Raw genomic sequence first — 18,483 nt, forward strand, 5'->3', positions numbered from 1 at the left:
GCAAAAGGAATTAGACCAAAAGAATTACGGATTTTATAACAGAGGGGTATCTTGGTCAATACAACCAAAAGGTTTAATACGAGCTACAGTAAAGTGCATATTTGACCAATAGATTTGCTCCGTACTTTTGCAATTACAGTTATACCCTCTGACCCAAATTCTAAACCGGATGCAGCTCTCTGAAAACCGGAGGCAGCTCTCATTCTATTCTTATTAATAGTAATAAAAAAAAATAAAAAATAAAAATAAATAAATATATATATATATATATATATATATATATATATATATATATATATATATAATTATTTTCGACCAAGTTGCCAAATGTGTTAAAAGCCTAACAAAGAAAAGGGTTATATACCGGAAAGCGTCTCTTCCTCTTTCAGTCCCCTACACTACACATCTCTGTTTTTTAACCTCTTCTCTTTTGATCTTCCCGGTGTGCAAAAATGCAGGTAAGTTTCATAAAATTAGTAGAATGCGTAAATCCTACTCCATATATTCAATTTCAATTATCATCTTTTTGCTTCAAATTTCATTAATTAGTACCACGATTAATCCCCGAAATTGTCTTACAAAACCCTAGTTTAGTTTTCTGTTCAGTATACGACTTTTGAATTTTCTTCTGTTCGTGAGTTCGTCGATTTTACAGTTAATTAACGTATTAATCCCTTTTTTTCATAGTACAGGCTAGTGACAGGTTCAATATCAACTCCCAGCTTGAGCACTTACAAGCTAAATACGTTGGAACTGGACATGCCGACTTGACTAGATTGTAAGTTCCCTATGCATTTTTTGAAATTGATGTTTATATCTCGTTTTGTCGAATATGGTTCCGTAGGTGTATTATTTATCATCTTTGTTTTACATTAATTGACTGTGTTGAGAGTTTATTATTTTCATTCTAATAGCTGTGGAGGTTCTGATGTTTTGGATATTCTATGTTCGGTTTAGTGAGTGGGCAGTAAACATTCAACGTGACAGCTATGCGTCTTATGTTGGACACTACCCAATGTTGGCGTATTTTGCCATTGCAGAAAATGAATCAATTGGAAGAGAACGCTACAATTTTATGCAGGTTTGTGCTTGTTGAAAATGCTTTTCTTGTTTTCTCCAGTTTGTTTTCTTAGTTCTTAATGTGCTTGCTTGCACAATGAATTGTTTTATTAGTTTTTTATTCTGACTTTCATAATTAGTGAATTAAGTGCTTTTAGTGTACTGTTGTATGTTCTTTTACCAACTAGTTAATAGAACTTGCTGCTTTGTTGTTAAGATTATAGGTTGCGCAAGAGCACCATCTTTTGTTGAAAAGACGATTTATTTGCAGAATAAGTTGTAGAACCTTCTTGGTGCTCCTTTTTTTTTTGAATGAGTGGGTTAGCAGCAATTTATTTACAGAATAACTGTAGCACCTTCTTGGTCTAGTGGTAAGAGTGTAGGGCTTGTCTGCGGGATAGGGCACATAACGAGTTTGAATCTTGCTACCAAAAAAGCATGGTAGTTAAGTGGAGAAGGGTAGAAGAACAGCCATTATCCATCAAGTTTTGAGCCGTGCGCCACTGGCCCTTGGGGATTTTTCGGTTATCAAAAAAAGTTGTACTATTTCCAAAATTAATTTCAATATGATGAATGCATTCTTTGGCATAAATCTGATTAGTGCTTTCTATATATAATGCGAAGATTTCTTGTATACTTTACATTTTACGTGTAATGAGATGATTTATAGCTAGACAAATATCTATGACTTGTTTCAGACCACAAGTTTTGAAAGTTTTTTTTTTCTAAAAAAAACTCCCTGCCTAGTTAAATACCATCACATAAATTGGGATGAAGGGAGTAGCTTGTAAGAAGGTGGGAGGGAGAATCGTCAATCTCTGTGTCTTTGCATTTGAATGTCTGGTTTTTCCCTATTCATTATTCTTTTAATTTGGGGGTGGGTGGGTGGGTGGGTGGGGGAGGGTTAGAAACTTGGATTTCATGTTGGATCAAGTTTGAATTATTATCATGTTTAGATAGTGCTCCAAAAGAAATTATCAAGGATCTGATCTACCACAAAATTTGAGACTTGGGTAGATGCTAGACCCATAAAGTTGGAATCGACGTGCATTTTTGGGGGAGCTTTTGGTTGGTAAATCTGGGAGATTATGCTAATAGGCTGGATTTAGAAAATGTAGATAAAAGATTTCAAGATGTTTGTTATCATTAGGGAAATGTATACCTATATTTTGAGGGTATGTCAAGGAATTAGTGCTGCTCATGAGGTTTGCCACCTTTTGGAAGTATTCTTTATCCTTTGCTATATGCTCGCTAGACCTGAGTGAATTAGCTCTAATTAAAGCTAGTTTATCCTTTTGCTGATTAAACCTGCCGCTTGAAGCCATTCCATTTCATTTGCTAGAAGATGTGCTTGGTAGACTTGAGTAAACTGGCTCTACCTAAAGCTAGTGTGTCTTTTTTGCTGAGTAAAAGCTGCAACTTGAAACCATTCAACTTCATCCACTAGAAGAAGATGCATATGTCATTGCAGAAAAAATCTTTTTTTTGGTCCAACTAGTAGTAATTTATATTAGGTTCCACATTTTTTCTTTCCATACTGCCCCATCCTTGTAGCTAATGCCCTCTGCTTTTCAGTGCTAAAATGTGTGTGTATGCCTTTTAATTTTGAATTGCATAGAGCTAGAGGAGCTGTTTGGGTGCTAGTTCACTGTTGAGCTCCATCTGGCCCTTTATATAAAGGTGCATCTGCATTTTGTTTTTGATTCTGGAGAGACTAGTCTTTGAGGATTCCAAAGTTTTCCTATTGGAGGCTTTTCTGGTTCGAATCATTTCAGGCCAAGTTCAGAAAGAATTAAAAGGGAAGATGTGTTTCGTGAACCTTCCTGCAGGGACTGGTTGTAATCATGTCTTCTTTCCAACATACAAAGGGCATCCCAACATTAATAGAACTTCCTTACGGCCGAGGGTAGGTATACAGAAGCAAACTTTTTGTGGAAAGGAGGATAATATTTAGTCCTTTTGACTAAAAAATTAAACATTGGAGTTTTTGTGGCTATATACTAGCAGGTTGTCCTGCTTCCTCGAATAGAAAGTTTCAAAAAAATACTCCCTCTGTGAGTACGGAATTTAAGAAAGAAAGACTTTCGAAACTTGTGGTTCAAAACAAGCCAGACATTTATGTGGCTCTAAATCATCTCATAATTGTTAAGTTTAATGTTAAAACTTTTTTCTAAAAATGGAAGTATGACATTCTTTTTGGGATAGACTAAAAAGGAAAGTATTCCACATTGATTGAACGGAGGGAGTAACTATTTTTGGTAACTTAGAAGTCTTAAAGTCTGTGATGTAGAGCTCCGGTTAGACTACCTATTTTTTCCTGTTGTTATTCGTAGTGGTTAAACCTTGTTAAGCCCAACAGCAATTGCTATGTCGCCACTTAATTATTTTTTATTGGCTATCTCCAATGTGTATGTTTTGGAAAAGCTATATTAGATATGCAGTTAGTTGTCATCTCAATATGAGTACATGACCACACTTATGAATATTTGTATGAATACCTGTTCAATGCAATATATTTAGGCTAATCTGGACTCTGGAGAGCCAACCAATTCCTGAATATTTCAGTGTTGATGAAAGCGTTGGTTGTTTCACGTGGAAGACAGAATGTTCAAGTTTGTTTGTTACCCACCCACAAAAATATTACAACTTGCTAATATTCTTGCCATTTTGTAACATAGGACAAGCAAAATTATTGCATTTCTATATAGTTTGATGTACATATGACGATTGAGAATATGCATCCCTGATGTTGGTCTTATACAATTACTGACAATGCATAGTTGCTTTTGCTTGGGCAGAAAATGCTTTTGCCTTGTGGTCTTCCACCCGAAAGAGAAGATGATTAAGAATTGCAATAAATAAAGGCAAGCTGCAAGATGTAAGGACCATATACCATAGCTTTTCTTGATTACCATCTTCCTTGCATTTGTTCGTATGTCTTGTCAAGCTTACATTGATATCAATTTGAAGTGTAAATGGTCGGTTTGGTAGGCCATTTGTGGATGCTGTTCAACCCTTGGATACAAAAAGCTTTTACATTTGATCGTTCTATATATCCACATCTCTGTGATGTGTCAATTTCACTTCATCAGTTATTTTTCTTCTCTTGAACGTGTTCCAAGAGCACGTATACTAATTGATCAATGGATAAGTTTAGCAGGATTTGGCATGCATTCGCGGGTTAAACTGGAATAGATGGTAGTGGTAATTGATCATATTTTTTTTAATTAATATGACGGGATTTATGTGTGGGGGTGGGGGTGGGGGGTGGGGGGGGTTGATAATTCAAAATCAGCTTCTTCAACGAAGACACCATCAGAAAAGTTAAAACATTCATTATGCATGCTTCTCATACCTACAATCAATTAATTCACAATCATTGACACAATATTAAGTTCATGGTCAACACACAAATTGCATCCATGGAATAGGGAGGATACAGTAGACTGGAGACATTCAGTCAACATTTGTATATAATTTTACAAAATTGACTACTTAATCTGACAGTCTCTCTACCCCAGGGTAGGGGTAAGGTCTGCGTACACACTAACCTCCCCAGACCACACTAGTGGGATTACTGGGTTGTTGTTGACTACTTAACCTCACCTGTGAAAGCTAGAACTGTCTGTATAACTGTGAGTGTGAGAAGTATGATGGCTGCCATAGTTGAAGCTCCAGCCCAAGGACTCTGAAAATAATTGTGCCTCAAACTTGCCATCATTTGACTCCATGGCTTTTCACAATGTTGGATCAATTTGCTGCATTCTTCTATGTAATAGAAGTCAGTGACTTTCACCCCACTTGAAAGTTTTTTGAATATGCTGGCCACTTCTTTGTCATCCCCTTGGTCTTTAAGGATGATTTTATTTTGGCGAAGGAGATTCACATCTCTATGTGAGCCAATAAGTTGAGTCATTATATGTGCATAATTCGAAAAATAAGGATATGCATCAGCAGAGTGTTGCTCATAAGCTATTAAATTTCGCATGAAGGTCTCCATAGTATCCTCGATTGTGAAACAGGGGGCTTTCATTATCCCTTTTGTGAACTTGATATCGAATAAAGTTGTTTTATCCTTAAAATCTTCATCAACTGTTCCTATTTTTGAGAAGCTAACTCCAGCGTCATAAAGCTCTGTTGCACTTGGAATATGATAGCAATCCCATAAATCAAGGACATTGGGGATTTCTTTTGCCATGGTTAATTGTAAAATGTTCCCACAGAAACTTAACTTGCAACATTCGTTTTCCTTGTTGCTAGCATTCTTGGTTTCTCTAGTTTTCTCATGTGACGGGCAACAAAACATGTGTACTGCATCTAGTAAATGATCGATGTCTTCTGCATTAAAATCGTCGATTTCTGATGTTGGTATAAATGTCACTTTTGGGAAAATATAAGTAATGTCCTCCTCAGCATATTCAAGAAGCTTTGTTCTGTAGGATTCTTTGTCATGTCATGTAGCATGGTGAGAACAAAGAAAGGCAGTTGGTTTTCTAGTAACACCATGTCTCCACATACTTGATTTATCATCCATTCCAAGTTGATAATTTGGTTGGATTCTTCTCTTGGCTCAACTTCACAACGCTCTCGAATAAACTCAACTACAAAACAACCATCAAGCAACATCATTTGTGAAAATTTGACAACAATATCACTGTCAAGGTTATCATCATAACACTTTAGTGCTTCATCTTTCTTTTTCTTCTTTTTCTCCAATTTACTGATGCTAACTTTACCAAAAATATCATATTTAAATTTAAAAAGTAATTTTGTGTTCTAAGACCTCGAAAAGCAACATTTATTATTTCTCGACTTGCATGCGTAGTCCGTACAATTTTTCGAAAAGTTTTTATGTGAAAAATGGATTAAAATGGGAAATAGAGCTTTAAAACTCAACTAAGTTGACTTTGGTCAACATTTTGAGCAAACAGACCCGGATCAGTGTTTTGACAATTTCGGTAGGTCCGTATCGTGATTTGGGACCTGGGCGTATGCCCGAAATCGAATTCTGAGGTCCCTAATCTGAGATATGGAATTTTGATAAAAAATTAAAAGCTTGAAAGCTTAATGATTTCTAAAAAATTACTGATGTTGGATTTATTGACCTTGGGTCCGTATTTTGGTTCCGGAGTTCGGTATAGGTCCATATAATATTTATGACTTGTCTGTCGAATTTGGTGAGAAACAGAGTTGATTTGATGTGATTCGGACGTCCGGTTGTAAAAATAAAGGTTTTAAAGTTTTCTTGAAAATTTCCTTTGATTTGGTGTTCGATTCGTAGTTCTAGGTGTTAGTTTGGCGATTTAATCGCGCGAGCAAGTTCGTATGATATTTTAGGACTTGGGTGCATGTTTGGTTTGGAGCCCCGAGGGCTCGGGTGAGTTTCGGATGGGTTACGGGATCATTTCTGACTTAGGAAATCTGATTTTCTGCAGACTTCAGGCTTCTGGTGTGTTCTTCTTCGCGTTCGCGAAGGTACTCTCGCGAATGCGAAGAACAAATTGGGGCTAGCACGTTTTGTGCTTCGCGTTCGCGACATAGCGACCGCGTTCGCGAAGGCTTGAGGTTCAAAGCTTCGCCTTCGCGAAGGGAAAGAGACTGGCCAGGAAAATTAGCCTTCGCGTTCGCGAAGGGCATCTCGTGTTCGCGAAGGCTAAGCCAGGCAAGCATCGCGTTCGCGAGGCAGCCCTCGCGTTCGCGAAGAGTAAAAATTGGACAGCACAAAGTTGTGATTCGCGTTCGCGAGAGTACCTTCGCGAACGCGAAGGGTAAAAATCCCAGAAACAGAACGTAAGTTCTGGAAATGGGGTTTCGACCCATTTTCAACTCCTTCCCATTTTTGAGCTTGGGTAAGACGATTTTTAGGCGATTTTCACGGGAAAACATTGGGGTAAGTGTTTCTTATCCTATATTGATTATATTTCATAATTCCAAACTCGTTTATATCATGAATCCGTGAATTTATGGAAGAAAAATCAGATTTTTCTAAAATCTTCCAAAACGAAAATTTAAAATTTAAAGGTCCATTTGACATCGGAATTGGATAATTTCTGTATGGTTGGACTCGTCTCGGAATGGGTGTTCGGATTTCGTAAATTTTTTCGAGATTTGAGACGTGGGTCCCACTACCGAATATTTTAATGAATTTTGAATTTTTATCCGGAAAATTTATAAATTCATATGGAATTAATTCCTATGATTCGTATTGAGTATATCGAATTGTTTGTGAATAGATTTGAAGCTTTTGGAGACAAATTTAAAAGGAAAAGTTGTGATTGAGTAATTGATTGAAATTTGCAAAGCGAGGTAAGTGTCGTGGTTAACCTTGACTTGAATCTTAAGTTATTTGTTATGTGAAATGCATGGGAATGACGTATAGGCGAGGTGACGAGTGTCTATACGTCGTCAAATTAATTGTTTGCGTATTTACTTGAAAAATCATAAATTGTTTTAAATTATGAATTAATTGTTATAATAATTATTTCTCTCCTATTCTTTGCCAAGTATTAATTCTTGAATTCCTACATTAATTGTTACATGTTATTTGAATTATGTGCCTTAATTGTTATTTGACATTTATAATATTAAATATTAAACTGCATATTTTCTCTCTGATTTCTATAATAATTTGCTATTTGCCTTTGTTTGTTTCGTAATTAAATCATAATTATTGTATGCTTGTTGTTTTATAATTTTTATTAATTGTTGTATTTATTGGGGAAATTGTTCTATAAGAATTGGTAAATGAATATGTTGGAGGAGCGGGTTGCACGCCGCAACAAGATTGATTATAATGAATATATTGGAGGATCGGGTTGCACGCCACAATAGAATTAATTATAATAAATATATTGGAGGATCGGGTAGCATGCCACAACAGGCTTATTAAAAGTCCATATTGGAGAATCGGGTTGCACGCCGCAACAGACTTATTAAAAGTCCATATTGGAGGATCGGGTTGCACGCCACAACAGACTTATTAAAAGTCCATAGTAAAGGATCGGGTTGCACGCCGCAACAGACTTGTTAAAAGTTCATATTGGAGGATCGGGTTGCATGCCGCAACAAACTTATTTAAAAGTCGACATACATATATATATATATATATTGGGGGATCGGGTTGCACGCCGCAACAGACTTGATTAAAATGTGGATATATTGTGATAGCGGGTTGCACGCTGCAACAGAATTGAATGTGAATATATTGTGAGAGCGGGTTGCACGCTGCAACAGAATTGATAGAAATGATAATTGGTTATAACTGCTGAGTTGGCTTCAATTATTATAAATGAGTTACCTAATTTATTTCTATTATTGTTGTTGTTACTAATATTGCATACAGGTAATGTAAATGACCCGCCTTAGCCTCGTCACTACTTCGTCGAGGTTAGGCTCAGCACTTACCAGTACATGGGATCGGTTGTACTGATACTACGCTCTGCATTTCTTGTGCAGATTTCAGAGTTGGTCCCAGCGGCGTGCCATAGACTTGCTCGTATTTCAGCTACTCGAAGGAGACTTGAGGTATAACTGCATGGCGTCCGCAGCTCTGAAGTCCCCGTCTATTTTACTTTAGCTGTGTGTTTATTTCCAGACAGCTTCATTTTATTCAGACCATTATTTGTATTATTCTAGAAGCTCGTGCACTTGTAACACCAATTCTGGGATGGTATTTAGACACCGTTGTTTTTATGAATTATTCACTATATTTCAAAATTTGCTTCCGCATTTGTTTCTTTGATTATTAATAATTTAAAAATTATTTAAAAAAAAATTGATTAATATTATTCAAACTTTGGCTTGCCTAGCAAGTGAAATGTTAGGCGCCATCACGGTCCGAAGGTGGAAATTTCGGGTCGTGACAGTTGGTATGAGAGCACTAGGTTACATAGGTCTCACGAGTCACGAACAAGCTTAGTAGAGTCTGAAGGATCAGTACGGAGACGTCTATACTTATCTCTCAGAGGCTATGATGTTTAGGAATAATATCACCTCTTTCATTCCTTATCATGTAACATTGATTTTGTTTGAAACCTATATCTCACATTCCTTTGTATCTACTCGTGTATGACATTGCGCTCTCGGTATCAGTTGTGCGTCGACGGTTCGTGATGCCGCAAATGAACTACGAGGGAGCCAGAGATGCTCAAATATTGCCTCAACTTGTGATTCCGACTGAAGATGCGGACATATAAAGAGATCACCTAGTGAATAATGTGGGGGGTGGGGGGTGGGGGTGGGGGGTGCAACATACCTTGGCATCTGTTTGTTTTATACGAGTTGTGGACCATCGGACGAGGTGAACTATGATTTCGCGCCGAGTGGGGGAGTCCACTATCAATGAATGGATTGCGAGTCATGTGTTATATCAGTTTGGTCTAAAGTGTATATATGTGGTACTGAAAGGTTCTCCCAAAATTTACATGTGTTTAAGGCCTAAGATCTTGTAGAGAATAAGGTTGGGACTTGCGGTATATCCGCCTCCGAAATAATCTTATACTTCAGTACTAAAGGAGTTAGAGAAACAACATTAAATTTACAGAAGGCCTACTCAGCGTGGACGTCACAGTTGCGGATTTTGGGGGTGCTTCGGAGGGAGTACAGTGGTTGACGAGATTCTGGACTAAGAATTGTCTGTATGGAGCTCTACTTTTGTGATCTTTGTATATAAATAAGGGTAAAGTTTACCCCAAAGAAGAATCAAAGAGTATGTTAAGAAATAGGTCAGCTCAACAGTGTTGAGTCAGCATAACAAAAGAAAAAATTGGCCTTGGGAGAGATAATTCTCCACAGGTGTATGTGGCAAGCCTATGAAGAGGGCAGATGAGCCAATACAACACCGCCCACTTGGCTTGGTTCTCAGAAATACTTTTGAAAGAGTTTGTTTTCCGGACTCTCCGTAATGCATGGCGCATAGGGTTTGAACGATTGCGTCAGGTCACCATGACGGTGTCATAATATGCCATCAGGTTCAATAAGTTAGCCCGTCATATTCCTACTTTGCTTCCTGCAGCCAGAGAGCGAGTCCACATAATCATTAAAGGACTCAATTATGATCGTAAAATTTTGTATGAATCGGGAGCTACAGGCTGATACTTCATTTCTACTAGCGGTATAAATTGCCAAGATATTAGAACGTGTTCGGGGTGAGGAAAAAGAAAACTAAGGAGACCAAGACGTCTCGAGGTTCTGGGGGATTCAGTGGATTCTACTCTGCGAGTATAAATCATTATCGCGGGGGCTCGGGCAGTCGGCTAGCCCAGTTCGCACATCGGATTAATCGAGGTCCTCCAGTAAGTTCTTTTAATGCACTGCTGACATAAGTGTCCTACAATGGTTATTCCAGTTATCTGGCACAGACTCAGTATGAGCAGCCAAACTCGCAAATGGGTTGTTATGAATGCGGTGATACTAGGCACATCATGAGAAAATTGTCCCAGACTTGGGAGAGACATATTTCATCAAATCTCTCAGGCTACGTGCCCCATTGCAGTTACTACACCACCCACACGATCAGTTAAGAGTGGAGGACAGGCGGGTAGAAGGCGTCCTAGAGGTGGAGGCCCAGCCGTTGATACACTTATTTTATGGTATGGCGGAGGTCGATACATCAGATGGTATCGTTACAGGCGCGACCTCGATTTAATATAAAGGAATAATTTTCTTAACTTGATTTGGTTCTGAGTATCGAGACGAGTCCTCCTATTGTGCTCCATTTATGAGTGAGCTTCGTAATTCTATAATCTACTTATGTGTTTACTCATGTTGGGAGATTCTATGGAGATAACTACACCTATCATTCCATGTTGGTCACTAATAAGAGCTGTAAGGCTAAAGGTGGCTTTCTATTACTCATATCAATAAGTTTTGATGTAATTTCCGGATAATTAATTATAAATTATGAATTATATGCCTTACCGGTGTGGGGTTCAGTATGTGTTGTGATTTTGTGTAACCGAAATTATTAAAGGAGAAAATAAAAATTTTCGATTGGCACGATGTGCATATTACTTGTGATTCAAAACTGAGGACGAGATCCTCGCATTTTAATATAAAATGATATTTTTAAACCAGGCTACGAGCTGCGGTGGAAGTTATATAAGGACGAGATCCTTGTGATAAAAATTCTTGTGTTTAAATCCTCCCATGTGAAATTAAATTTGTACTATAGTACTAATAGGAAGTCATGCCTGCTAGGCTTATTTTAAAATATTTGTATGAAATTCTCTGTGCATACTTGCCAAATTCGTGTTGTAATATTGAGTTGTAAACTACGAGGTAGGTGCCCGCCCAGGTGGCATTAAATGTAATTCGTTAATTCGGGTAAATAATTATAAGGTCTTTATGCCTCGCATCTCGTTATTAGTATTGTGAAGGTTTGAAATGAGATTTTTGTTAACATGAAGTTAATTGACGATTTTGTATTTGATTATGAACAACTATTAAAACCAGATTGACCCAGAAGGGTGCCCCATTTAGATGGTCAGACGAGTGTGAGTTGGGCTTTCAGAAGCTCAAGACCACTTTGACTACAACGCTAGTGTTGGTATTACCCAGAGGTTCAAGATCGTATACGGTATATTGTGACGCCTCTCACATTGGGCTTGGTGCAGTATTAATGCAAGATGGAAGGGTGATTGCATATGCGTCACGACAGTTGAAAGATCACGAGGAGAATTATCATGTTCATGACTTAGAACTGGCAGCCATTGTTCATGCGATGAAGATTTGGAGGCATTACCTTTACGGTGTCTCGTGGAGGTATTTACTGATCATCGTAGCCTTTAGTACCCGTTCAAACAAAAAGATCTTAATTTGAGGCAGAGAAAATAGTTGGAGTTGTTGAAAGACTATGATATCACCATTTTGTATCACCTTGGAAAGGCCAATGTGGTAGTCTATGCTTTGAGTAAAAAGGCTGTGAGTATAGGCAGTCTTGCGTATATTCCGGTTGGTGAAAGGCCATTAGCTGCAGATGTTCAGACTTTGGCTAATCAGTTCGTGAGGTTAGATGTTTCAGAATCCAGTCGGGTTATAGCTTGCACAGTCGCTCGGTCTTCCTTATATGAGCGCATCAGAGAGAGGCAGTATGATGATAAGGACACGGTGTGACACGGTGATGCCAAACAGGTTGCTGTGGGGGAAGATGGAGTTCTGCGAATATAGGGTCGTATTTGTCTACCTAATGTGGATGGGATTCGTGAATTAATTCTTGAAAAAACACACAGTTTCAAGTATTCAATTCATCCAGGTATCGCCAAAATGTATCAAGATTTGCGGCAACATTATTGGTGGAGGAGAATGAAAAAGGATATAGTTGCATATGTAGCTCGGTATCTGAATTGTCAGCAAGTTAAGTACGAGCATCAGAGACCTGGTGGTTTGCTTCATAAGTTAGAAATTCCTGAGTGGAAGTGGGAGCGTATCACTATGGATTTTGTTGGTGGGCTCCCACGGACTCAGAGAAAATTTGACGCAGCTTGGGTCATTGTGGACAGGTTGACCAAATCAGCATATTTCATTCCAGTGGCAGTTACCTATTCTTCAGAGAGGTTAGTTAAAATTTACATTCGTGAGATTGTCCGCCTTCACGGGGTGCTCGTGTCTATTATTTTAGATAGAGGTACGCAGTTTACCTAACATTTTTGGAGGGTTGTACAATGTGAGTTAGGCACGCGGGTGGAGTTGAGTATATCATTTCATCCACAGACAGACAGACAGTCAGAGTGCACTATTCAGATATTGGAAGATATGCTCCGCGCTTGTGTTATAGACTTTGGAGGTTCTTGGGATCATTTCTTGTCACTTGCGGAGTTTGCTTATAATAATAGCTACTGGTCGAGCATTCAGATGGCTCTATATAAGGCATTATACGGAAGGTGATGCCGATCGCTAGTTAGTTAGTTTGAACCGGGAGAGGCTCGGTTGTTGGGTACCGATTTGGTACAGGATGACTTGGATAAGGTCAAGATTATTCAGGATCGACTTCGCACAGCTCAGTCTAGGCAAAAGAGTTATGCCAACCGTAAGGTTCGTGATATTGCATTCATGGTTGGAGAAAGAAAATTGCTTCGGGTTTCACTTATGAAAGGTGTAATGAGGTTCAGAAAGAAGGGCAAGTTGAGCCCTAGGTATATCGGACCCTTTGAAATTCTTGAAAGGGTGGGTGAAGTAGCCTACATGCTTGCATTACCACCTAGTTTATCAGCGGTTTATCCGGTGTTCCATGTGTCTGCTCCGAAAATATCATGGTGATCCATCCCATGTGTTAGATTTCAGCTCTGTCCAGTTGGACAAAGATTTGACTTACGAGGAAGAGCCGGTGGCAATTCTAACCCGGCAAGTTCGCCGGTTTAAGAGTTATCCTTCAGTTCAGGTGCAATTAGGGGTGGGCATTCGGTATTTCGGTTCGGTATTTCGGTATTCAGTTTATCAACTGTGTATACCAAATACCGTACCAAAGTATTTCGGTACGGTTCAGTTTTTTTTATTTTGGTTCGGTACAGTTTCGGTTTAATACATATTCATGTGTCGTACTACCAAGTGCTAAGAGCCTAAGCATTAAGCAAAAGGCAACAACACTAAATAATCAAATCCGCCATTCTACCTAACAAAAGGTGTGTAAGTAAGGCAGCACCACAACACTAAATAATCTGCCAACTGCCATTCTGCCTAATAAAAGGCAGCAACACTAAATAATAAAATAAGCAAGCCAGAAATACTAAATAACAAAAGGTGTGTAAGAGCACATGATTATTATATTCACAGCAAGTACACACCTGATTATCACATTCCTAACAAGTACTTGAAAGAGAAAAGAAGTAAATAAATATCACAGCAAGCTAAGATAGTAATAACTACTAACGCGTAGCAGCAACCAACAGAATTAAACACAGTACAACAAAAACATAGAGGGCATTCCTCTATTCAAGTTTACACTAATAGTCTCAAATCAACTTAGTCTTAATTCTTAAATACGGATTTCAGGAAGACGCTCAAGATAACGCCTAATATGCTTCCTTAAACAATATGTGCCATCCCTCTTTGGATGAACATTAGGAGCACGGGTCATGATTGCACTTAAACCTAAACAAAAAGATAAATCATAAGTTAGAATATTATTTTTTTGATGATAATAAAACAAAATTACAAAAGTATATCACTAAACAAATAGAATATTAAACTTACCACTAAAGTTGCAAGTTACAACTATACATCAAATAATACTAGTAGTGCTTTCATTATTTTTCATATCTAAAGATAATTCGACCAAATATGTCATATAAATAAACAAGTATGATATATTATTTTGAACTAAATACACACAAAATATTAAAGCTTACCAAACTCGAGTTCCTCAAGATACTCCCAGTCTTCTTCAATACTAATAGGGTTCTTCTCTTCTCTAAGCCAATCTTGAATACAAAATAGAGCTTGCATGTATTTAGGAGTCAATGAACTCCTAAATGAATCAAGAATACGGCCACCGGTGCTAAACGCACATTCCGACGCCACACTAGAAATTGGAATGGCCAACACATCACGAGCCAACTCTGAAAGAATAGGAAATCTAGGAGCATTTGTTTTTCACCAACTTAAAATATCAAATTCTTCACTTAAAAGTCTCTTGTTCTTCACTAATGTATTTATCCAACTCCGATTTAGCACCCCCATTTCCATTGTCTTCCTTTTGTTTCTTCAAGTGAAACTTCGTCCTTATTAATGATGCAGTTAAAACACTCCCACTAGATGTATTAGATGTGTTATTAGATGAAGTAGAACTAGATGGAGATTGAGGACAAGATCCAGTCGAATACTTTTTTAGATACTCTTCAAACAAAGAATTCATATAAGCATACACCTCAGCATTTATTTTCTTCTCTTTTTCCTCCCCAAAAAGTTCTTCAAGTGCAAGGCTAACATATTCAAATTTGTTACGTGAATCCAAGACGGAAGCAATAAAAATTATTTTATTCATCTTTTCAGGCTCACCCAAATACTTCTTGAACTTTTCTTGCATCCGCTCAACCATTTTTCTCAAATGTTCATCCTCACTAATTAAACACATTTTCAAATGACAATAAAATTCAGATACATTCTCAAAATGAGAATTACAAGTGACATAACGTGAACCTGAAATTTTTTTGGTGAGCTCGTGAAATCTTGCAAGAAACGCTATCACATTCCTCACATTCACCCAATCATCAGATTTAAGAGGACCTGCACTACTACCATCTTCACAAAGATGAGAACATAGATAAGCAGAAAATTCATCATAAAAAAGATGAAACTTGTCAAAGGCCTTTTCAAAGTTTTGTGCCGTATCCAACATAAAATAGGTGGAATTCCACCTAGTAGGAACATCCAAACATAATGTTTTGGTACATTCTACCTTTACATATGCACAACACTGTTTAAACTTTAAGGTCCTTGCAGGCGAAGATCTCACATACCTCACAATATTTCTAAGACGTGTGACAGAAGCATCAATTTCTTTCAAACCATCTTGCACAATTAGATTTAGTATATGAGCCATGCATCTCACATGAAGATGTTTACCACTCATCATATTAGTTTTCCACATATCTAATTTTTTAGACAATTCTTTGACTGTGACATCATTTGAAGAAACATTGTCCACGGTAATAGTGAATACCTTGTCTAATTTCCATTCAAGCAAACAATTAGAAATAGCTTTAGCCATCTCTTCACCCTTATGACTAGTGATAGGGCAAAAATTTAGTATTCTTTTATCCAACTTTCAATCCCTATCAATGAAGTGGGCTGTCAAACACATATAATTTATTCTTTGCAATGAAGTCCATGTGTCTGTTGTGAGGCAAATTTTTGGTTGTGTTTCTCTAAAAGACCTTAGATTTTGCTTCAATTCACCGTAAACTTCATAACAATCCCTTGTTATTGTTTTACAAGAAGGAAGACGAAATAATGGTTGATTTATTCTCTCATAAATTTCATAAAGCCTTCCTTTTCTACAAAGCTAAATGGTAGTTCATCAATAACTATCATCTCAATTAAGGCCCTCCTAACCACTTCTTGATCAAATTTTCAAAGCGATCCTCCATCATTTTGGCAAGATTGAAAATTTATCTTTGTTTGACTATTATCTTTATCAATGTAAGGTGGATATTCTTTGCATCTAGCCAAATGATTTTTCAATCCTGTTGTTCCATTCCTAGACATATTAGCAGCATAAGCTTGCTTACAATATCTACACTTTGCTTTACCGACCCCATTTACCTCAAATTTATCAAAATATTGCCAAACTTCGGATCGAGGTTGCATGGCTTTTCTTTTCTTAGAATCTTGAGTATCTATTGTGTTGATGTTGCTATCTTCAGTAATAGGTAAACTTTCAGTTGAACCGGCATCACTTACTCTACTTTCATCCGCCATCTATACAAAATAAAAACAAATATAAACACAAATTAAGACTAGAGTTGAGTTTAGATAATCAAAGTCTAAAATGGAGGTTGACAAGTATTTGACAAGGATATCTACGAGTTTCTGGGCTACTGTTTCCCTAACATAATTTTGTAATCTCACTAGAGATATATTTATGTGATTATTTTTCACTAGAAATACTAGTAATTGAGAGCAAAAAAAAAAATAATATTATGCAAAGAGTGGAATCTGGAAGAGAGTCTTCATGTCAAAGTTAGTAACCTTCTATAAGACAATTAATGTCGACGTTCAGTTTTCTTTTTTCTTTTACAAATATAGAATTTGTTAGCTGATTTTATTATTATATCAAATGAAGATAATCAAAATAAAGTACGCCACCTAACAAGAAAATGCCTCTTTGCATGCCACCTAGTGAAAGATAATCACATCAATTCTTTTTGCTTGCTCACCCCTAGTTTTCACTCATTCAAATCTTGTAGTTTAATAACTTTACTAAAAAACTAATCCCACTCTTTACATGTCACTGGAATCTTTAGGTTCAAATTAGAATTTTTCAGAACTTGTTTATGAAGAGATTAGCCATTAAAAAAAAAAACAAGTGGCAAAACAAAGAGTTTTCCTTATTCCAAGAACTACCAATTAATCTACCATAAATTATTATAAAAAACTGAAGATTGAAGAATGAAAAGTTATGAACCTTTTGAAGAGTTGAAGATTGAAGAATGAAGGTAAAGAATAAGGAAACCAGAAGTCACACTAAAGATCGTTGGCGCCGAGGTCGTGAAGTCGCCATGACGTCGTCTGACTCGTCTTTATCGCGTCGAGATTCTCACTTTTCTGAGTTCTCTCTCACAGTTACAGCTCTTTGCCTCTTTGGCTAGGGAAAGACTAAAGAGGGTAAGAGTTGGGCCTTATTGGGTTGGGCTGGGCACTAGGACAGTGTAGAGAATTAGAGATACAATATATTGGGTTGGGCTAGGCAGTATAGGTCCAACATAAAATTCTTTAAAATTCGGTATTTCGGTATACCGAAATTTCAAGATCCTAATACTGAGGACCGAACCGTTATACCAAAATACCGAAAATATAATACCAAATTATACCGAAATACCGAAACCGAAATACCGAATTAATTCGGTCCGGTTCGGCATTCAGTTTTTCGGATTTTATGCCCCACCCCTAGGTGCAATGGAGAGGTCATCCGGTAGAGGCATCTACCTGGGAGTCCGAGTCGGACATGCGGAGTAAATATCCACACCTTTTCTCCAGTTCAGGTACTTTTTTCCTAACTCCGTTTGAGGACGAACGTTTGTTTTAGAGGTGGAGAATGTGATGACCAAAAATATCATCTTTAAATTTAATAAGTAATTCTGTGTTCTAAGACCTCGAAAAGCACCATTTATTATTCCTCGACTTGCGTGCACAGTCCGTACAATTTTTCGGAAAGTTTTATGTGAAAAATGGATTAAAATGGGAAATAGAGCTTTAAAACTCAACTAAGTTGACTTTGGTCAACATTTTGAGCAAACAGACTTGGATCAGTATTTTGACAATTTTGGTAGGTTTGTATCGTGATTTGGGACCTGGGCGTATGCCTGAAATCGAATTTCGAGGTCCTTAGCTCGAGATATGAAATTTTGATGAAAATTTAAAAGCTTGAAAGCTTAATGATTTCTAAGAAATTACTGATGTTGGATTTATTGACCTCGGGTCTGTATTTTGATTTTGAAGCCCGGTATAAGTCCACTATAATATTTATGACTTGTCTGCCGAATGTGGTAAGAAACATAGTTAATTTGACGTGATTCGGACGTCCGGTTGTAAAAGTAAAGGTTTTAAAGTTTTCTTGAAAATTTCCTTTGATTTGGAGTCCGATTCGTTGTTCTAGGTGTTAGTTTGGCGATTTGATCGCGCGAGCAAGTTCGTATGATGTTTTAGGAGTTGGGTGCATGTTTGATTTAGAGCCCCGAGGGCTCGGGTGAGTTTCGGATGGGCTACAAG

At 37.4% G+C, this 18,483-nt stretch overlaps 2 protein-coding genes across 3 annotated transcripts in view; one reads left to right on the forward strand and one right to left on the reverse strand.

Moving 5' to 3' along the window:
• Positions 1-315: 315 nt before the first annotated feature.
• Positions 316-8,775, forward strand: LOC107817263 (uncharacterized protein At4g14342). Of its 2 annotated transcripts, XM_075226918.1 has the most exons (5): positions 316-458; positions 693-778; positions 958-1,081; positions 3,858-3,937; positions 8,515-8,775. In XM_075226918.1, exons 1-4 carry the CDS (start codon positions 453-455, stop codon positions 3,903-3,905), a joined length of 264 nt encoding a protein of 87 aa, XP_075083019.1. In that variant the 5' UTR covers positions 316-452; the 3' UTR covers positions 3,906-3,937; positions 8,515-8,775. The 2 variants fall into 2 exon arrangements, with proteins under 2 accessions (XP_075083019.1, XP_075083018.1); XM_075226917.1 differs by lacking the exon at positions 8,515-8,775 and having other exon boundaries at positions 3,858-4,147.
• Positions 4,502-18,483, reverse strand: part of LOC142167358 (UPF0481 protein At3g47200-like) — a 36,224-nt gene continuing 22,242 nt past the window's right edge. The window contains exons 5-6 of the mRNA XM_075227522.1: positions 5,463-5,754; positions 4,502-5,418 (exon numbers count right to left, since the gene is read on the reverse strand). Coding sequence (XP_075083623.1) covers positions 4,652-5,418; positions 5,463-5,754 — 1,059 coding nt within the window. The 3' untranslated portion in view covers positions 4,502-4,651. The remainder of the gene's footprint in view (positions 5,419-5,462; positions 5,755-18,483) is intronic.

The sequence above is a fragment of the Nicotiana tabacum genome, chromosome 12, assembly GCF_000715075.1.
Source record: "Nicotiana tabacum cultivar K326 chromosome 12, ASM71507v2, whole genome shotgun sequence".
NCBI classification, from domain to species: Eukaryota; Viridiplantae; Streptophyta; class Magnoliopsida; order Solanales; family Solanaceae; genus Nicotiana; species Nicotiana tabacum.

Coding starts and splice junctions, on each gene's coding strand:
- LOC107817263 (XM_075226918.1), top strand. Junction 779..957: donor CATGCCGACTTGACTAGATT/GTAAGTTCCCTA, acceptor TGTTCGGTTTAG/TGAGTGGGCAGTAAACATTC. Junction 1,082..3,857: donor AACGCTACAATTTTATGCAG/GTTTGTGCTTGT, acceptor TTGCTTGGGCAG/AAAATGCTTTTGCCTTGTGG.